This window comes from Symphalangus syndactylus, chromosome 12, assembly GCF_028878055.3.
Source record: "Symphalangus syndactylus isolate Jambi chromosome 12, NHGRI_mSymSyn1-v2.1_pri, whole genome shotgun sequence".
In the NCBI taxonomy this organism is placed as follows: Eukaryota; Metazoa; Chordata; class Mammalia; order Primates; family Hylobatidae; genus Symphalangus; species Symphalangus syndactylus.
In genome coordinates, this window is record NC_072441.2 from 78,004,316 (window position 1) to 78,022,219 (window position 17,904).

A 17,904-nucleotide genomic window follows, 5' to 3' on the forward strand; every position below is an offset into this window, starting at 1 on the left:
CAGCCACCACGCCCGGTTAATTTTTGTATGTTTAGTAGAGAGAATGTTTCACTGTGTTGGCCAGGCTGGTCTCGAACTCCTGACCTCACGTGATTGGCCCACCTTGGCCTCACAAAGTGCTGAGATTACGGGCATGAGCCATCACGCCCCGCCCTAAAACACCAAATATTATTAAATCTATATTCTACAACTCCGTCACATCCATCACTTCATCTCTGCCCACTCCTAGCACTCACTTAGCTGAGGACATCATCAATTCTGATCAAAGGACCCTAAGTCTAAGTAACAATACCAGTTTCATGGCAGGCTTTCCCTGGAACCAGCTGGACATAATGAGAATTTTCAAGAGAATGTGAATTGCTCTTTACTTGATTTTCTTTTTTTTTTTTGAGATGGAGTATCGCTTTTGTCACCCAGGCTGGAGTGCAATGGTGCGATCTCAGCCCACTGCAACCTCCAACTCCCGGGTTCAAGCGATTCTCCTGCTTTAGCCTCCTGAGTAGGTGGGATTACAGGTGCCCGCCACCAAGCCCGGCTAGTTTTTTTTTTGTATTTTTAGTAGAGGTGGGGTTTCACCATGTTGGTCAGGCTGGTCTCGAACTCCTGACCTCAGGTTATCCGTCCGCCTCGGCCTCCCAAAGTGCGGGGATTACAGGCATGAGCCACCGTTCCCGGCGATTTTCTTTTCTTTAAGACTAATCTGAAAGTGCGGAACTCTGTGTACCTGAAATGATTACATTTTGATATTGACATGAAAAAATTGGGTACTACTTTGCCCCGGTTCCTCAACCCAACAAAGACATTCCAAAAGTTTCCTATGGGGCCTAGGAAGGTTGTTGGCCTTCACAGGATAGCGGCAGGAGTGTTAACTTTGTCCCATTACCAAAAGGTGTCAAAGCTGTTACTAAACTGTCTGTGCCAGTATCGGAAACCCCGACAGCACTGGAGAATTCCTCATGGTCCTTCCAGACCATGGTCACAGTGAGAACCAGATTCTGTTGCCCTGGCCCTGTGGGGAAATCCCCAAGATGGCTGCTGATAGTTAAGGGAACAGTGTCCTGCCATGGCCTGACCCTAGGCTGGGTGAGAGAGATTGGGTCAGACAGGCTGCACTTCCTCAGTGAGTGTGCATACACGTGTTCGCACTGCCTATCGTTTCCTCACCCAGTGTGAGAGCAGGGGGCTCAGTTGGGCTGAGTGGAGAATTCATGGGACCTTTCCATGGTCAAGGCCCAGAGCTTCTATTGTGTAGCATCCCTGGAACAGAGAACAGGAGGCCGTCACAAGGCCCCAGCTTCAACCTTTGACAGTAAACCAGAAAAGACCAAGCAGTGAGGCCTCCATTGTCTCACACCAGCCAAGAAAGACCAGGTCTTAGACTATCCGGTGTTCCTGCCTCTCTTTCACGGTGCTGTATTTGGGGAATGAACACTCCGTTGTCATAGGAGGGGCAGATGCGGGCGGAAGAGTCAGAAGGGTGAAGGTAGGACATAGACATTCCCACTAAGCTAGAGACCCCTGAACTGCCATAGCCAGGACATGCACAGGTTGTCCTCAAATCCCAGGGCCATGGGCAGGTCTTGGATATCTTTGGAATTTTAAGTTGGTTGGCATCTGTCTAGTTTTAAACCTGATTTAGGTTCAGTTCAACCAGGGAGTATGATTTCTTTGGGGAGAGGGCCCTGACCTAGAAATCTACATGCTCAGCGGTCTGCTCAGCCACTAATGGCTCTGACACACTGGAAAGGCACTCACCCTCTGGGAGTTTCAGACTGTATCTTTGAAAATAAAATTCAGTGGATGAGGTGCAAAGGTATTGTCCTCAACAGCTCTAAGTTACTGCTTCTAACTCACAGAGTACATATCACAAAGGATCCCACCATCCATTGTCGGTCTGAGCAGGGAATGAGACTTTGGCAGACCATGAATCCTGTATTAATTTCTAGGGGGACTATAACAAAATACCACAGACTTGGGGGTTTAAACTGAGATTGCACCACTGTACTCCAGCCTGGGTGACAGAGTAAGACCCTGAGTCAAAAAAAAAAAAAACAACAACAAAAAAACTGTATACATGGGAGCACTCTGAGATGAGTAATTCAAAGGAGTGGTTAGAATTTGGGATCTACCTAACAGCAGGGGAAAAGGAGGAGGAATAAAGGACATATGGAAAACCAAATGACTTTTGAAAAAGATAAATGGGCCCTTAGAATAGATGGAAGATTTGAGTCTTGTGACAATGTCTATTTGGCTGTGGTGACAACTTCTCATCTCTGAGATTAGATTTGCTTCTAGTGCTGAAGAAGATTTATGACAACCGAGTTAAAAATTTGAGATTTGCGAGGAGGATCTGCTATTAAACAGGTAAGGGATTTTAGCTGTTTATTTCAGCTGAAAATAATTCTTAAGTCGAAACTGGCACATTTCGAGGTAGCATGTCCTGATCCCCTTAAAAAGGTAACTGCATAGACACCGTATCTCTGATTCTGCCCAGGGTCCTGTGCCCTCTGACGCCAGAAATCACTACTTCTCTCAGCCTTGTTTTGCGGTTGTTTTATCATGTTGCAATTTGGTTATGTCTTTTCTAATAGTGTTTAAAAGCAATCAAATGCAGGAACTTTTCCTTTATAAACTATTATTGAGCTTATATTGGACACTGAACTAAGTGTCAGTTTACAAAAATGAATAAACAAAAATCACTGCCAGTAAGGAGCACACAGCCAAGATGGGGGAGTAGTAAGATGTAAAGAGATGTAAAATAATGTGATAGGTTCGGCCAGAGTTACTAAAGAGTCAGAAAAGGGCAAGCATGTTTCTTCTCGGTCCTGAAGCAGCCAAGGGAGAGGAAGATATCTGTTGCCAATGCTGGGGTGTTGGTTTAGGCATGTAGATGCTGTGATGCGTAGTGGAACCCTTCAATGAGCAGACAGGAGAACCAGCTCTACGCGGGGAGGGAGAGAATTGCTCGCCTCATCCCCCGTGACTCACACCCTGGAGATTATAAGTTCAAACATTTTGATTTCGGGAGATTTTGAGTTTTGGGCTTAAAATGACTGAAGAACCACCAGGTGGATCTACGTGTCTCGGGTCTAGAAGTCTGAATACAGATTTACGATTTATGACCACATAGGGAGATTAAACAGGGCACAGAAGAGTTTTTAAAAATAATATTTTTTGGGAAAAAAAACCCCAACAAAACACGATTCTTTCAGCAGAAACCAGAAGATTTTCTCATAAACCCTCCTACAGAGAGCCCTGATAAAGTAATAAACATGCTAACAGTCAGAACCCCAACCAATTTCATAGGGCAGTTTGTGGTAATTACTCTCGGTATGGAGCAGACAGTCCTCTTGCAAAACCCGATTTAGCAAACTTTGCTAGCTCCATGTGGGGCCTCCAAAGGACACAGTTGGGCACTAAATCCCGGCTGAAAACAAAGGCCGATTTAGAGGATCCGTAGAAACGGATGCACAGAATATCCCTCAGTCCTCTCTATGTAGCAGGCCCTCCAAAAACGCGGGTTCCCCAAGATCGAAAATATTAAACAAATGAATTTCTTTTTTTAAAAAAAAGTACAACAAAAGATAGTAAAAATAAAAACAGTATAACAATTACTTACATAGCATTTAGATTGGATTAGGTGTTATAAAGTAATTTAGAGACTATTTAAATACACGGGAGGATGTGCATAGTTACGTGCAAATACTACGCCATTTTCTATGAGACTTGAGCAACCTGGATTTTGGTATCGGCGGGAGCCCTGGACCAATCCCCCCTCAGTTCTACCGAGGGAGAACTGTTTTGTTTCTTCCAGCACGGCTTTGACCGACAGTGTGTTGGGATTCGCTGACCTCCATGAGAAAGCCTGGCAGCATGCTGAGACCAATTTTCCCAGGGCCAGAATTCTCCTGTGTGAGCTAAAATACAGTGGCTCGGTCCAACAAAACAAAGCCTAGAGCCAGGAATTACGGCGAACCTGCTCCCTCCCGTCCTCCCCTGGCGCACAGATCCCTGGCGCCGCCGCTCTTGAGGTCGCCTGCTCGCGTGTCGGCCTCATCGTCGGAACGGCGCTTCCTGAAGCTTTATATAAGCACGGCTCTGAATCCGCTCGTCGGGATTAAATCCTGCGCTGGCGCGCTCCTGCCAGACTCTGGCCTCCACTTGCTCTTCCTGAGGCTCCCTCCAGAAGACCTTTCCCTTAGCCTCAGTGCAACGCCTTCCGGGCGTCCTCAGACCAGACACAGGCCAAAGCCACTACAGAAGCCGGAAGCCCCGGTTGGGATCTGAATTCTCCCGGGGACTATGGTGCAGTGGTTTAAGAAAAAAAAAAAAAAAAAAGGGTGAGAGGGACCTGAGCAGAGTGGAGGAGGAGGGAGAGGAAAACAGAAAAGAAATGACGAAATGTCGAGGGGGCGGGGACAATTGAGAACGCTTCCCGCCGGCGCGCTTTCGGTTTTCAATCTGGTCCGATATTCTTGTATATCAGGGGAAGACCGTGCTCGCCCTGACAGAAGCTGTCTATCGGGCTGCAGCAGTCATGTCTGGCAGAGGAAAGGGCGGAAAAGGCTTAGGCAAAGGGGGCGCTAAGCGCCACCGCAAGGTCTTGAGAGACAACATTCAGGGCATCACCAAGCCTGCCATTCGGCGTCTAGCTCGGCGTGGCGGCGTTAAGCGGATCTCTGGTCTCATTTACGAGGAGACCCGCGGTGTGCTGAAGGTGTTCCTGGAGAACGTGATTCGGGACGCAGTCACTTACACCGAGCACGCCAAGCGCAAGACCGTCACAGCCATGGATGTGGTGTACGCGCTCAAGCGCCAGGGGCGTACCCTGTACGGCTTCGGAGGCTAGGCCGCCGCTCCAGCTTTGCACGTTTCGATCCCAAAGGCCCTTTTTAGGGCCGACCACTTGCTCATCTGAGGAGTTGGACACTTGACTGCGTAAAATGCAACAGTAACGATGTTGGAAGGTAACTTTGGCAGTGGGGCGACAATCGGATCTGAAGTTAACGGAAAGCTACTGTGGCGCATAGCGCTCACAGCCGTAAAGACTTAAGTCGTTGGCCGAAAGCGGCTTTTTCACTTACCTGGGCTTTTTTTCTTTTTTTTAAGCCTTTATCGATATGAAAGGCTGAATGCTGTAGGTTTGAGCACTGCTTTCTCGGCTTGCTCTTCTGGTGCAGTATAGGCACACCTAGAGGGGCACGTCAGTCTTTGCGATCACCAAATCTGGTTCTGAGAAATAGGCACTGGCAATTTACACATGCCTTGCTATGTAATCTCACTATATTTGCTCAGGCAAAGTGGGAGAAGCAGCCTTAGGTTTTCATTCTAGAGATGCCGGCTTTCCCACCTGATCGGCTTAGAGTTCACGATTGACTGGTTTGGGCTTCATTTTACCCTCTACATAACAAGCGGGTGGACTAGATGCCTTAGTAAGGGTCCATGTTATACGGTGTCTCCAGCCACGCACTCGGCTCAATCTTAGTACAGTTAAAATGCGTTTCTAGCAAGTTATCTGCCCAGTGCCTGAAAAGTATCATTTCTTGTGTTCAGTAAAAAGGCTCCTAATTTAATCAAGGACCTATGAGATAACTGTCTTTCAGTTGTGGCATTGCAAGGATACAAATGCAGAGATATTTTAACGTGATCCTTCTATGAGAGTGAACCAACGATATGATCTGAAAGCAACTTCACAGGTAATTCAGGCATATGACTTCTACCTCTTAGGGCCTGTTGTAGCTTAGAATGAGAGACCTGCAGAAACATGCCCACCATCAATACAGAAAGCACAATTTAATTTTGACAAGGCAAAAGCCAATTCTATATCAGCATGGCATATATTACAGCAAGCTATTCTTTACACTACCACGTCTAAATTGCCCTAATTTGGATTAAAATGTGGGTTCACATTTCTAATCCTTATAGTTTTGCAGCCATTGCATTGCCCGTAAGATTTTTTTTTTTTTTTTCTTCATTCTAGGCTTATGATTTTACTGTGTATGTATTTGGGAGAAGAAATTCTGTCAGCTCCCAAAGGATAAACCAGCAGTTGCTTTATTGGTCTTCAGATGTGGCTGCAAACACTTGAGACTGAACTAAGCTTAAAACACGGTACTTAGCAATCGGGTTGCCAGCAAAGCACTGGATGCAAGACTTGCCTTCCAGAAGCTTACCAGTCGGGTTGCCAGCAAAGCAGTGGATGCAAGACTTGCCCTCCAGGAGCTTACCATCAGAACGGAGAAGACAAATAAATGCATAATATATAGACGACAGAAATCCATACCTGTACACATTTAAGAATAAACAGTCCAGTAGTAAGAGGCAGTACATATTCAATCTGCTGGGGAACGTAGACAATAACTACTATAGGAATCCTAATGCTACAGAAGTCACTGGCTGCTGGGAAACCAGGGAAAACTTGGCTATGGACGTGGGGGCTTGTGTCGGACTCTGAATAAAGAGCAGAATGATTGGCATCCTACATAGTAAAGGGGGCGAGGGCAGGGAGGAAGTGGCAAGAATAACATTTGTGAAGATGTCCAGGTGAGAAATAGAGGTTTTAATGCTCAAGATGTTTCCTTTTCCCTTTTAAATCTGACCTGTGATTTCCAGCATTGGTATTTCGAATATCACTGATTGTTTTTAACTTTAAAGGCAATGCTGATGAATATATCTGATCCTCACCAAGATCCACTAAAGAAGGAAATATCAAAAATTTGAAGATAAATCAAAGAAGAAAGAAAGGGAGTGGCGGACAAAACACGTCCATTGTCTGAATTAGTAGTTCTCAAAGTGTAGCCTCTCATCTAGCAGCACTGATCACCTGGGATAAAATCTTGGGCCCCATGCCAGACCTACTGAATGAGAAGCTGAGGGGTGAGACATAGTAATCGGTGCTTTAAAAAAGCCCTCCGGATACACATTAAAGGTTGAAAGCCACTGATGCAGGTAACAGCTTTTCTTTCTTTTCTCTTTTTCTTTCTTTCTTTCTTTCTTTCTTTCTTTCTTTCTTTCTTTCTTTTTTCTTTTCTTTCTTTCTCTTTTTCTTTCTTTCTTCCTTTCCTTCCTTTCTTTCTTTCCTTTTTCTTCTTTCCCTCCTTTCCTCCCTCTCTCCCTTCCTTCCTTCCTTCCTTCCTTCCTTCCTTCCTTCCCCTTTCTTTTTTTTGAGATGGAGTCTCGATCTGTCACACAGGCTGGAATGCAGTGGCACAATCTTGGCTCACTGCAACCCCCGCCTCCCAGGTTCAAGTGATTCTCCTGCCTCAGCCTCCCAAGTAGCTGGGACTACAGGCGCTCACCACCATGCCGGGCTAATTTTTGTATTTTTAGTAGAGATGGAGGTTTTGCCATGTTGGCCAGGCTGATCTCGAACTCCTGGCTTTAGGTGATCCACCCTCCTTGGCCTCCCAAAATGTTGGGATTACAGGCGTGAGCCACCGCGCCTGGCCTCTTTTTCTTTTTTTTAAAACAGTTTTTGTTTTAATGAAAAAGTATTTAAAACCCGAATATACGTTGCCCAGATGTTTACTCAAATGTTAAGATTTGCTTTAGTTTGAAGCCCAGCTAATTTGTGTATTTTTGGTAGAGACCGGGTTTCACCATATTGGCCAGGCTGGTCTTGAACTCCTGACCTCAGGTGATTCACCCACCTCGGCCTCCCAAAGTGCTGGGATTACAGGCATGAGCCACCGTGCCCGGCCAATTACTGAGAATTCCTGCCTTTTTCACAGGATTATTTTAAGGATCAAATGAAAAGTTCTGTGTGAAAGAAGAATGAGGCCATGAAGTGACAGAGAAACCAAAGGTGATATATTTATTGCCTTTCCCTCTCAATGCAGTTCGTTTTTTGTTTTGTTTTGTTTTTTTGAGAGACGGTTTCACTCGACTTATTGTGACCAGGCGTTGCTTGGGTACTGCTACTACGGAAATAAACAAAGACAAATCCTTACCCTGAGAAATGTTGCCAGCCTAATGCTGAGGTTAAGGAAGGGAAGGGGTATTTTTTTTTTTTTTTTTTTTTTTGAGACGGAGTCTCGCTCTGTCGCCCAGGCTGGAGTGCAGTGGCGCAATCTCGGCTCACTGCAAGCTCCGCCTCCCAGGTTCACGCCATTCTCCTGCCTCAGCCTCCCAAGTAGCTGGGACTACAGGCGCCCGCCACTACGTCCGGCTAATTTTTCTGTATTTTTAGTAGAGACGGGGTTTCACCTGTTAGCCAGGATGGTCTCGATCTCCTGACCTCGTGATCCGCCCGCCTCGGCCTCCCAAAGTGCTGGGATTACAGGCGTGATCCACCGCGCCCGGCGGGAAGGGGTATTAAGATAGGAGAGGGCAGAGGCAAGGAGGAGGGCCCAAAGAGATGAGGGCAAAGAAGAGCAAGGGAGCCGGGCACTGTGGTTCATGCCTATAATCCCAGCACTTTCGGAGGCCAAGGCAGGCAGATCACGAGGTCAAGAGATCGACACCATCCTGGCCAACATGGTGAAACCCCGTCTCTACTAAAAATATAAAACTTAGCCGGGCGTGGTGACGCACACCTGTAGTCCCAGCTACTCCGGAGGCTGAGGCAGGAGAATCGCATGAACCCGGGAGACGGTGGTTGGAGTGAGCCGAGATCGCGCCACTGCACTCCAGCCTGGGCGACAGAGCAAGACTCTGTCTCAAAAAAAAAAAAAAAAAAAAAGAAAGAAAGAAAAAGAAAAAACAAAAAACCAGAAGAGCAAGGGAAGGCTCATAGGGCTAAATCTTGAAGAATGGGGGTTCTCAGGGTTACAAAGAAGGGGAGGACATTTTGGACAGAAATGGTATGTGTGAAGATATTGTGTACTTGGAGATTGCAGATGTCGTGTGGGGCTAGAACATTCTTGCTCAGCTGCAAGAACATCTGAAACCTGGGAAGGCTGTGGGAAACATAAAGAACTAGATGTATAATATTTTGAGGGGTTTTTTTTAATTAGTAACTATTAATAGAGTAGCACAAGTTAATTGGGTGCTTGTTCTGGACCAGATACTGTGCTACTGTGCTAGGTCCTTTGTTTTTTTAGACATGGGGTCTCACTGCTGTTGCCGAGGCTGAAGTGCGGTGGCACAGTCACAGCTCACCACAGCCTCGAACTTCTGGCCTCAAGCAATCCTCTTGCCTCAGCCTCCCGAGTCGCTGAGATTACAGGCATGAGCACCGCAATTTACAGAAATTGTCACTTTCATGATTTCCAACAAAACAACGAGCAAGTTACTTGTTGTTGTTTTACAAATGGGAAAAGTTAAACCTGTTGAGATTTGCTTCCTGAAGTCATGCACCTGTTTACATGGACAAGGCTAGGAATCAAACTTGGGTTTGTCTAACTCCAGAGTCCTTCCTAGTAATTAACCTCCAGTGCTCTGAACTGCCATGCAAAGGAATGTGAACTTCATTCTGAAGCGAATGGGAAGGTCGTGGAAAATGTTTAAGCATGAAAGTGACAGGCTCAAAACAGCAATAACAACCAACCAACCAACCAAAAACCCTCATTTTTTAAAAGATAGCTCTTGGCCGGGCGCAGTGGCTCACGCCTGTAATCCCAACACTTTGGGAGGCCGAGGCGGGCAGATCACAAAATACAAAAAATACAAAACTACGAAAAATTAGCCGGACGTGGTGGTGGGCGCCTATAGTCCCAGCTATTCCGGAAGCTGAGGCAGGAGAATCGTGTGAACCCGGTAGGCCAGGGTTGCAGTGAGCCGAGATCGTGCCACTGCACTCCAGCCTGGGCGACAGAAGCGAGCCGAGACTCCGTCTCACAAAAAAAAAAAAAAAAAAAAAAAAAGATAGCTGTCATACAGAGTGGAAGCTCAGTGGCAGGGCAGAAAGACCAGCCTGACTATGTGATCTACTACACCAGAGCTGGCGAGGACTTCAGTTAAGGCATGGTCATGGGTGGATGGAGAAAAGGTGATACAATTGAAAGTCAGAAGATAGATTTAGTAATATTTGGAACTCATGATATTTGGAGAGAGGACAAGAGGAAGGGACACCCGACTAGAACAGATGGGGTTAATGAAGGTGTCTTCCAGGAAGATGGGGAATGTGGAAAGAAACAAATGGGCTTGGAAAGCAAGATGATGCATGTGGTTTTGGAAACAAGCTGGGTTTGAAGTGCCTGGTATCCATCCAGAAGGACCTGTCCACCAGGCAGTTAGAAACATTGGTGTAGCCAGGCACAGTGGCTCAAGTCTATAATCCCAGCACTTTGGGAGGCCAAGGTGGGAGGATGGCTTGAGCCCAGGATTTCAAGACCAGCCTGGGCGATGAAGCGAGACCCTGACTCTACAAAAAAAAAAAAAAATTAGCCAGGCCTGGTGGTATGTGCCTGTAGTCCCAGCTACTCAGACGGCTGAGGTGGGAGGGCCCTTGAACCCAGGAGTCCAAGGTTGCAGTGAGCTTTGATTGTGCTAGTGCACTCCAGCCTGGACGAGTGAGACCCTGTTTCTCTCTCTCTCTCACACACACACACACACACACAAAATGTGTAGAGCTCAGGATAGGGTCTCAGCAGAAGATAGCAATTTGGGAGCGCTTAGCTAAGGGACAGAAATCTGGAAAGCAGGGAATCAATCTCACTTGAGTTGCAGGGAGAAAAGAAGATGGCCAAAGCCAGCATAGGGGAAACCAGGAATATTGATGGGGAAGAGAAAGACATGAGAAGACTGAGATGGGGACCTAGAGAAGGATAAGGGTGACCAGGAGAGTGGACCCAGGGGACAAGTCCTCTTCTAAGGAAGAAAAAGCAGTGTAAACATGGCCATGTCTCTTACCACGTAGTTTCCCTCTAAACACACACACACACACACACACACCCCTGTCCCCCACTAGCCTAAGGCAGAATTAAATGTGAACAAAGCACGTTTTTCACTTCATAAAAGCCACAGATTCAGAGTGGACTTACTGGCAACCAAGGTAGCCACGTAGAAGCTAGTTATTAGAGGAAGAAGTGGGTTTTTTTCGAGACAGGGTCTCACTCCCTGTCACCCACACTGGAGTGCAGTGGCACAATCTCAGCTCACAGCAGCCTCCGCCTCCCGGACTTAAGCGATTCTCCCACCTCAGCCTCCCAAGTAGCTGGGACCACAGGCAAATGGCACCACCCCCGGCCAATTTTTTCTTTTTTCTTTCTGTCTTACTTTTTTTTTTTTGGTAGAGACACAGGGTCTCGCTGTGTTTCCCAAGCTGGTCTGGAACTTTGACTTCAAACAATCCACCCGACTTGACCTCTCAAAGTGCTGGGATTAACAGCTGTGAGCCACAATGCCCAGTCAGAGGAAGAGTATTTCTTTACCCTATCCTTAATTATCCTTTAACTCTCACCTGAGGGTAGACAATGACTTAAGTACAGGGAATGATTAAATGTTAAAACTTAACATTTTAGAATGTTATCTTGTATTGATGAGTTCAGCTTATGCTGGTCTCACAAACAAATACGAAGACTGACAGATTCCTGTGAGTGCAGGCCTTCACAGTGCCAGGACCACAAGATGTAATGAATTCTATTCCTGACTGGATATAAAAAAATGCCACGAAATTTTCCTTTGAGATTCAGCCAGGGAGACCGCCTGGAGTTTAGAGGTACCCAGACTGGTGAGTAAAAGGAGTGTGACCTTGTGGGGGCAGTCAGAGGACCTAGATGTCTGACACCAACATCCCCAGGTTCCAGTCTCTGCACAGTCAGTACTGGGCCTGAGAAGCTGGGTGCAGAGATAGTGACCCACCCACCTCTGAAAGTCACTACTTTCTGAAGTCAGAATATCACCCATACATTGTGGGCCTAAGCAGGTTACGAGGGTCTCGGCAGAGACCCAGAGGCATGCTCTAGAAATTGCTGTGACCCTGGAGCAGAAACATGTGGCAGTCTCCAGCAGAGCTCACCTACGCTGCTCTCCTGCTTAACACGCCTCAGGAAAGGCAAAATGGCAGCTTTACAAAACGAAGTTTTAATCCATTTCCCCTTCTCTCCTCTTAATTCTCACAGATCTCTGCAGTGAATGCTTTTAACCTGTCAACTGTGATGAAACAAACAGAAAACCAAAGCCCTGGCTTCTTTTGAGGTGCAAATAAATGACCGAGAAGGTGTTATCTAAGACCTCTACAGCCATTTGTATCTGGCCCTGTGTAGAGTGGGCTCTGCAAGACCCTGCCTCACTTTCCCACTAAGAGGCCTTGGACTTCCCAGCTCCCAGAGACTATAGAGATCACCTCTGTGGCCTCCTGTCACGATTTCCTAAGGTGAGGAACTTCATTTGCCCAACGGAGGCCCACGTTCTCCCTGTTTGATCTACTGTCTTCCCAAGGATCTGAACTCGGGGACCAGCGTGTGCCCACATGTCCGACGAAAACAATGTAAAGGAACTACTGAGTCTGGACAGAAAATCCAGACCTACCATGCATGCAGCTTCTAAGAGGACTGAGTGCCTTCACTGGAACAGTGAATCTCCTTCGGTGGACATGGACAGGGAACGGCTCGATTAAGCCCAAATTCACAAAATTTCGCCCACCACCCCGTGCCCCGGGAATTTTGGCTTAGGGGCAGGATGTGGGGGTTACCACTGTGCTAGTGGAGGTGTCGCGGGACTGAACGGCAGCCCCAGCGCAGTTCTCCCCACGTTTGCCCGCAGAACCCCGGCGAGGCCGAGGTGGTCATTTCCCTCCCTAGCCGGATGAGGCCGGTTTGGGCGCGAAGCACGGGCGTGTGGCCCTCCACTTCCGCAAAGGCCAGGCGCGCTCAGGACCGCGAGCCCTGAGCGTCCCCCTAGTGACCCCTGGCCTCGGGCCCGACGCCCCGTCTCTCCTGCTCCGGCCTCCCCGCCACGCAGGGCCCCGGTCACGCGCGGGAGGAGCCGGCCCGCCAAAGCCCGCAAGCCGGCGCCCAGGAAAGCGGCCGCAGCCCGGATAGGCCAATTGGCCGAAGTCGGCAAAGCCCAAGATGGCACCGCAGCAGGGGACCCGACTTGTCACCCGACCCCGTTTCGTTGGGAGCCTAACCGGAAGTGCCTTCCCCGCTCTAATGCCGGAGGAGCACGGAGGGCAAGCGGTACAGCTTCTTCCAAGTGCTGATGTGGGTGGCTCTGAAAAGAGCCTTTTGGATACGATGGAACCTCCGGCTGAACCGCGCTTCTTAAGCCCGCTCCCCACGGATGCGGCGGGCCAGCTGGATGTCCTTGGGCATAATGGTCACGCGCTTGGCGTGGATGGCGCACAGGTTCGTGTCTTCAAACAGCCCCACCAGGTAGGCCTCGCTGGCCTCCTGCAGCGCCATCACGGCCGAGCTCTGGAAGCGCAGGTCCGTCTTAAAGTCCTGCGCGATCTCGCGTACCAGCCGCTGGAAGGGCAGCTTGCGGATCAGCAGCTCCGTGGACTTCTGGTAGCGCCGGATCTCCCGCAGGGCCACGGTGCCGGGCCGGTAGCGGTGCGGCTTCTTCACCCCGCCCGTGGCCGGCGCGCTCTTGCGGGCCGCCTTGGTGGCCAGCTGCTTCCTCGGGGCCTTCCCGCCGGTCGACTTGCGGGCAGTCTGCTTAGTACGGGCCATAGCGAACCAAAACACAAGCTCACCAGCGCAGCGGCGGGGAGAGAAACGAGTTCGTAGCCCCGCGGCAGCCGTCTTTATAAGCACAGTCTTTTCCCGATTGGGCGGAACAATAATTGAAAATCCCGCGCTGGCTGTCCATTGGCTGTGACGTCACCCGTCCTAAAGTCACCGGTTGGCTTGGGCAGATTCCTCCCTAACCCCGCCCACCCGCCTCACTTTCTACTTACCAGTTGGCGAAGTTTTGCAAGCTTGTTTTTCCCCTTTCCTTCAGGGTGAAAGCCATTTTCCATTGCAGCTTTGTCAGATTGTTTCCTTTCCGCCCTTCGCTTCCTGAGAACACACTGCCCGCAATACCCCCCTTTCTTGCTGCGCCCTGCGGCTCCCGCATGAAACCTCATTCTTCCATTTGCCCCCCCCCCCCCCCGCCCCCAGTTGCTACTTGGCGGATCGTTTTTCGCCTGTCGGGTGCCTTTTGGGTGGGAGAGGTGCCCGCCCCCAGGGCGCAAGATTCCGCCTCCGAGGCCCTTACTCTCCGCCGCCAGGGCGCTCTGGAAAACAAAACAGAAACTAAGACTTAAGTCAGCTCAGTGAAGCCAAGACCCAGCTCCGCCACACTGGCGAGCACTACCCGCTCAGGGCCCTCCCCATCGGGGGTGGGGACGAGGAGCACGTCCCGCTAGTGCCAGACTAGGTCTGAGTGCCTGGCCGTGGCCTGCGGAAACCACTAGGGAAGCGCGGGCTCCGCGCGCAACACTTAAGCGCGTTGGGTACTGCCCGCGGCGCTGGTGTTTGTGACTGTGCGGAGTGGACCGTGGCGGCGCCCAGGACGTTTGGTGCCTCCACCTGCCCTGGGAAGTTCTAGGACTGGGGACCCACTCATCGAAGAGCCAAGGCAGTTACGTGCTCCAAATGCAAGACGGCACGCACGAACACACACACACACCTGCCCCGTCCCGTCAGCTCCAGGTTCGCTATTCACTACTGAGGAACGCTGGACAGAGTAGCCGGCATTAACAACTCTTTTATTTGAAAACGTGGGTGGCTCTGAAAAGAGCCTTTTGAGTTTACAGGTGCCCCTTCGAGACGCGGGCCGGGCTGGGCTGGGCCCACTTGGGCCGGACGTCAGCCTCACTTGCCCTTTGCCTTGTGGTGACTCTCCGTCTTCTTAGGAAGCAGCACGGCCTGGATGTTAGGCAAGACGCCGCCCTGGGCGATGGTGACTTTGCCCAGCAGCTTGTTCAGTTCCTCGTCGTTGCGAATGGCCAGCTGGAGGTGACGAGGGATGATGCGCGTCTTCTTGTTGTCCCGAGCCGCGTTACCCGCCAGCTCAAGGATCTCGGCGGTCAGGTACTCGAGGACCGCCGCCATGTAGACGGGTGCGCCGGCCCCCACTCGCTCCGCGTAGTTGCCTTTGCGCAGCAAGCGGTGCACTCGCCCTACCGGGAACTGGAGGCCAGCGCGGGACGAGCGCGACTTGGCCTTGGCGCGGGCCTTGCCTCCTTGCTTGCCACGACCAGACATGACAACGATAGCAGTCACCGAGGAAAGCTCCTGCCTGGCGACCGGGAAAGTCGCCGAAAACGCCGCTGCTTCACCCTTTTATAGACAGAACGGCGATTGTCCACGGAGCACTTTGATTGGCTCAAGCAAATTTTGTCCCGATAGCCAATAGGATAGCTCAGCCAGAATCCACTCATTTACATAATCTCGTCTCCCTCGCATTGCGCGCCGCGGAAAACTCGCGAACCATAACACAGCGTCATGCGCCCAGCCTCTGTAAGTACACAGTCGTTTCCGGTAGACCCCGAACCTGCGGCTCCGCTTGCGTTCTCGGGGGTCACTGTCGGTCTTGGGTCTGGCCATGCCTGAGCCTGCAAAGTCCGCGCCGGCTCTCAAGAAGGGCTCCAAGAAAGCCATCACCAAAGCCTAGAAGAAAGACGGCAAGAAGCGCAAGCGCAGCCGCAAGGAGAGCTACTCCATCTACGTGTACAAGGTGCTGAAGCAGGTCCACTCCGACGCCGGCATCTCGTCCGAGGCCACGGGCGTCATGAACTCCTTCCTCAACGACATCTTCGAGCGCATCGCGGGAGAGGCGTCCCGCCTGGCGCACTACAACAAGCGCTCCACCGTCACGTCCCGGAGATCCAAACGGCCGTGCGCCTGCTGCTGCCCGGCGAGCTGGCCAAGCACGCCGTGTCCGAGGGCACCAAGGCGGTCACCAAGTACACCAGCTCCAAGTGAGTCCCTGCCGGGACCTGGCGCTCGCTCGCTCGCTCCCTCCCTCGGCGGGTCGCCGGCTGCTTTGACTCCAAAGGCTCTTTTCAGGGCTACTTAACCACCTCAGTGAAAGAATCTTTCTTGTGTTGTCAGTCCCAGTTTATGTTTTTGGCTTCACGTCTGGTTAACTTTAGGAGAGCACACAACTCCATTAAGCACAGATAACTATTTTCTTTTCACATAGGCATTGCTATAGGCTTACGTAGATTGATAGTGGTATCTTACTATGGTATAGATAGGCTGGGGCTTGCCTTAGAGGGCTGCTCTTGAAACTGTCTTTGGCCTGGTTACGTACCCGTGAATATGTGCCCAGCAGATTGTTTCCCGGTGAGAAACGCAGTGTTAATTTTGAAATAAGCTCATGTAAGATCAAATTGTGTATATGAACAAAGGTGGGTCTGTTCTTCAGTGGTAAAATGAAGGTAGAGATTAAATGCATTGTATGCTCTCAGATGTGTACTTAAAAGGGAGTAGCTCGACTTTTATATATGGTATCGAGAAACTTGTTGAGGTTTTTATATCATTGGTTCACAAACACGTGCCTACACCACGATTCATGTGAAAATTCCTTAAGGAGGTAGATGGAAGTTTGATTTTGATAACCAGGAATTAACAGCGATAACACCTTCTGTGCTTTCTACTTGAGATACCCTAAAATCTACCCAATACCATTAAATGGTTTTTCCCCCAAGAATTATCACTCGGAAAAGCTTGTCCAGTTTAAGGGTTTGTTCCATACAATGGCAACAAAATATATGATTTCTGAAGCCAGACTTGCTGGAGTGCAGTGGTGGTAATGGAAACAGAAATGTTGGATTTTATCTTTGAGGTAGAATTAATAGGTGTGGTGGCTGAGGAACAGGATTTAGCTAACAGTGAAGCCCCTAGATTTTTGGCTTGAGCAACTGTGTAGATAGTGGTACTATCAGGATAGAACACTGAGAGAAGATACTCGTTGGGACACTGAAGGGAGATCCAGAGTTCCGATTGAAATTTGAGAAGCTCTTTGCTATTCAAGTGGATATGTGCAGTTGACAGTTTGAGAGATGCATCTAGGGTTCAGTAAGGACAACACAAGCATGTCTTTAAGGTCTACCCGTAAACTGTGAACACAGCAATGGGAATGATGGACATCACCTTAAAGTATTTTTCTAGACTTTATTACTCATGTGTTTGTCATGAGGTATAACTTAGTAGTTCATAGTCCTATAATGTATGTTATTGACTAGGTAGCACTTAGTTTTCTAATTCTGTTTCTGTTATAGTGCTGCCACATGTTTCCCAGGAACGCATTTTACCCACAGTTCTTAGGGTTGGCCTGATTAGTTTAATTGCTGTCTCAACCTGCTTCTTACTGTGATTAGTTCAGGAATCTAGATCAAACTAATTGGCATTTAACATTTCAGGAAGTGAACTAAGTAACAACTAACTCAGCAGGGGAGTGTAGTATGCTATTATCTTTTGGGAAAGCAGCTTATTTGTTTTCAAGAGGCAGCAGCAGGATGGCCTGTCTTTAGGTATGAAGGCAAGCATGATTATAGACAATATGCAGAGGAGGGCACAGTGTGGAAGAATCAGGGAACTGAGCCACTCATGGAGTACAGCCAACCTTGGATCTCTGCTGCACCTTTGGACTTCCAGTTAAGCCAATTTGTCTGACATATTTACTTATACCACTTTGAATCTTGAAATATTTCAGGAATAATAATTTCCTAGATACAAGGAAAGACCTTTCATGAAAGGTCTCAAAGAAGTCAAATAGGGTCAATTAGGACAGAGTTGCTCCAATTACATATTTGGAACAGATGTCCAAATGTTAAAAATCAATACCTGACTAAGGCTAAAGACTAATATTGCCATCACAGGAAGAATGTCCAGGGTTTTTTTTCAGATGTGAAATTTTATTTAAAATTTTTAAATAAACTAAATCAAAACATTTTAGTAGTTGTATTAATTTCCTGGGGCTGTCAAAGTACCATAAACTGTATGGCGTAAAACAACAGAAACTTATTCTTCCATGGTTTTAGAGGCTAGAAGTTTGAAATCAAAGTGTTGGTAAGGCCGTGCTCTC

The 17,904-nt window shown here is 48.8% G+C and overlaps 3 protein-coding genes and 1 pseudogene across 10 annotated transcripts; 2 read left to right on the forward strand and 2 right to left on the reverse strand.

Moving 5' to 3' along the window:
* The first annotated feature begins 1,425 nt into the window (after window positions 1-1,425).
* On the forward strand, window positions 1,426-17,769 carry LOC134734280 (histone H4). 7 transcript variants are annotated; one of them, XM_063626194.1, is made up of 5 exons: window positions 4,490-4,967; window positions 5,981-6,543; window positions 6,655-6,948; window positions 7,731-7,804; window positions 12,003-17,769. In XM_063626194.1, exon 1 carries the CDS (start codon window positions 4,538-4,540, stop codon window positions 4,847-4,849), a length of 312 nt encoding a protein of 103 aa, XP_063482264.1. In that variant the 5' UTR covers window positions 4,490-4,537; the 3' UTR covers window positions 4,850-4,967; window positions 5,981-6,543; window positions 6,655-6,948; window positions 7,731-7,804; window positions 12,003-17,769. The 7 variants fall into 7 exon arrangements, with proteins under 7 accessions (XP_063482259.1, XP_063482260.1, XP_063482264.1 ...); XM_063626189.1 differs by having other exon boundaries at window positions 1,426-5,696; window positions 5,981-6,948; XM_063626190.1 differs by lacking the exon at window positions 7,731-7,804 and having other exon boundaries at window positions 1,426-5,696.
* On the reverse strand, window positions 10,934-13,556 carry LOC134734272 (histone H3). Of its 2 annotated transcripts, XM_063626176.1 has the most exons (2): window positions 13,152-13,556; window positions 10,934-11,203 (listed from the first exon to the last, which is right to left on the reverse strand). In XM_063626176.1, exons 1-2 carry the CDS (start codon window positions 13,554-13,556, stop codon window positions 10,949-10,951), a joined length of 660 nt encoding a protein of 219 aa, XP_063482246.1. In that variant the 3' UTR covers window positions 10,934-10,948. The 2 variants fall into 2 exon arrangements, with proteins under 2 accessions (XP_063482246.1, XP_063482245.1); XM_063626175.1 differs by lacking the exon at window positions 10,934-11,203 and having other exon boundaries at window positions 13,146-13,556.
* Window positions 14,412-15,077, reverse strand: LOC134734276 (histone H2A type 2-A). The gene has a single exon (XM_063626182.1). It carries the CDS (start codon window positions 15,075-15,077, stop codon window positions 14,685-14,687), a length of 393 nt encoding a protein of 130 aa, XP_063482252.1. The 3' UTR covers window positions 14,412-14,684.
* LOC134734277 (histone H2B type 2-E-like) lies at window positions 15,418-17,769 on the forward strand (annotated as a pseudogene).
* Window positions 17,770-17,904: the final 135 nt, after the last annotated feature.

Bases quoted from the DNA above. Each gene is read 5' to 3' on its own strand.
- LOC134734272 (XM_063626176.1), bottom strand. From the start codon at position 13,556: ATGGCCCGTACTAAGCAGACTGCCCGCAAGTCGACCGGCGGGAAGGCC. The intron at 11,204-13,151 runs GCTTAAGAAGCG...GTTCCAGACCAG, and splicing joins GCCGCATCCGTGGGGAGCGG to CTTGGGAAACACAGCGAGAC.
- LOC134734280 (XM_063626189.1), top strand. From the start codon at position 4,538: ATGTCTGGCAGAGGAAAGGGCGGAAAAGGCTTAGGCAAAGGGGGCGCT.
- LOC134734276 (XM_063626182.1), bottom strand. From the start codon at position 15,077: ATGTCTGGTCGTGGCAAGCAAGGAGGCAAGGCCCGCGCCAAGGCCAAG.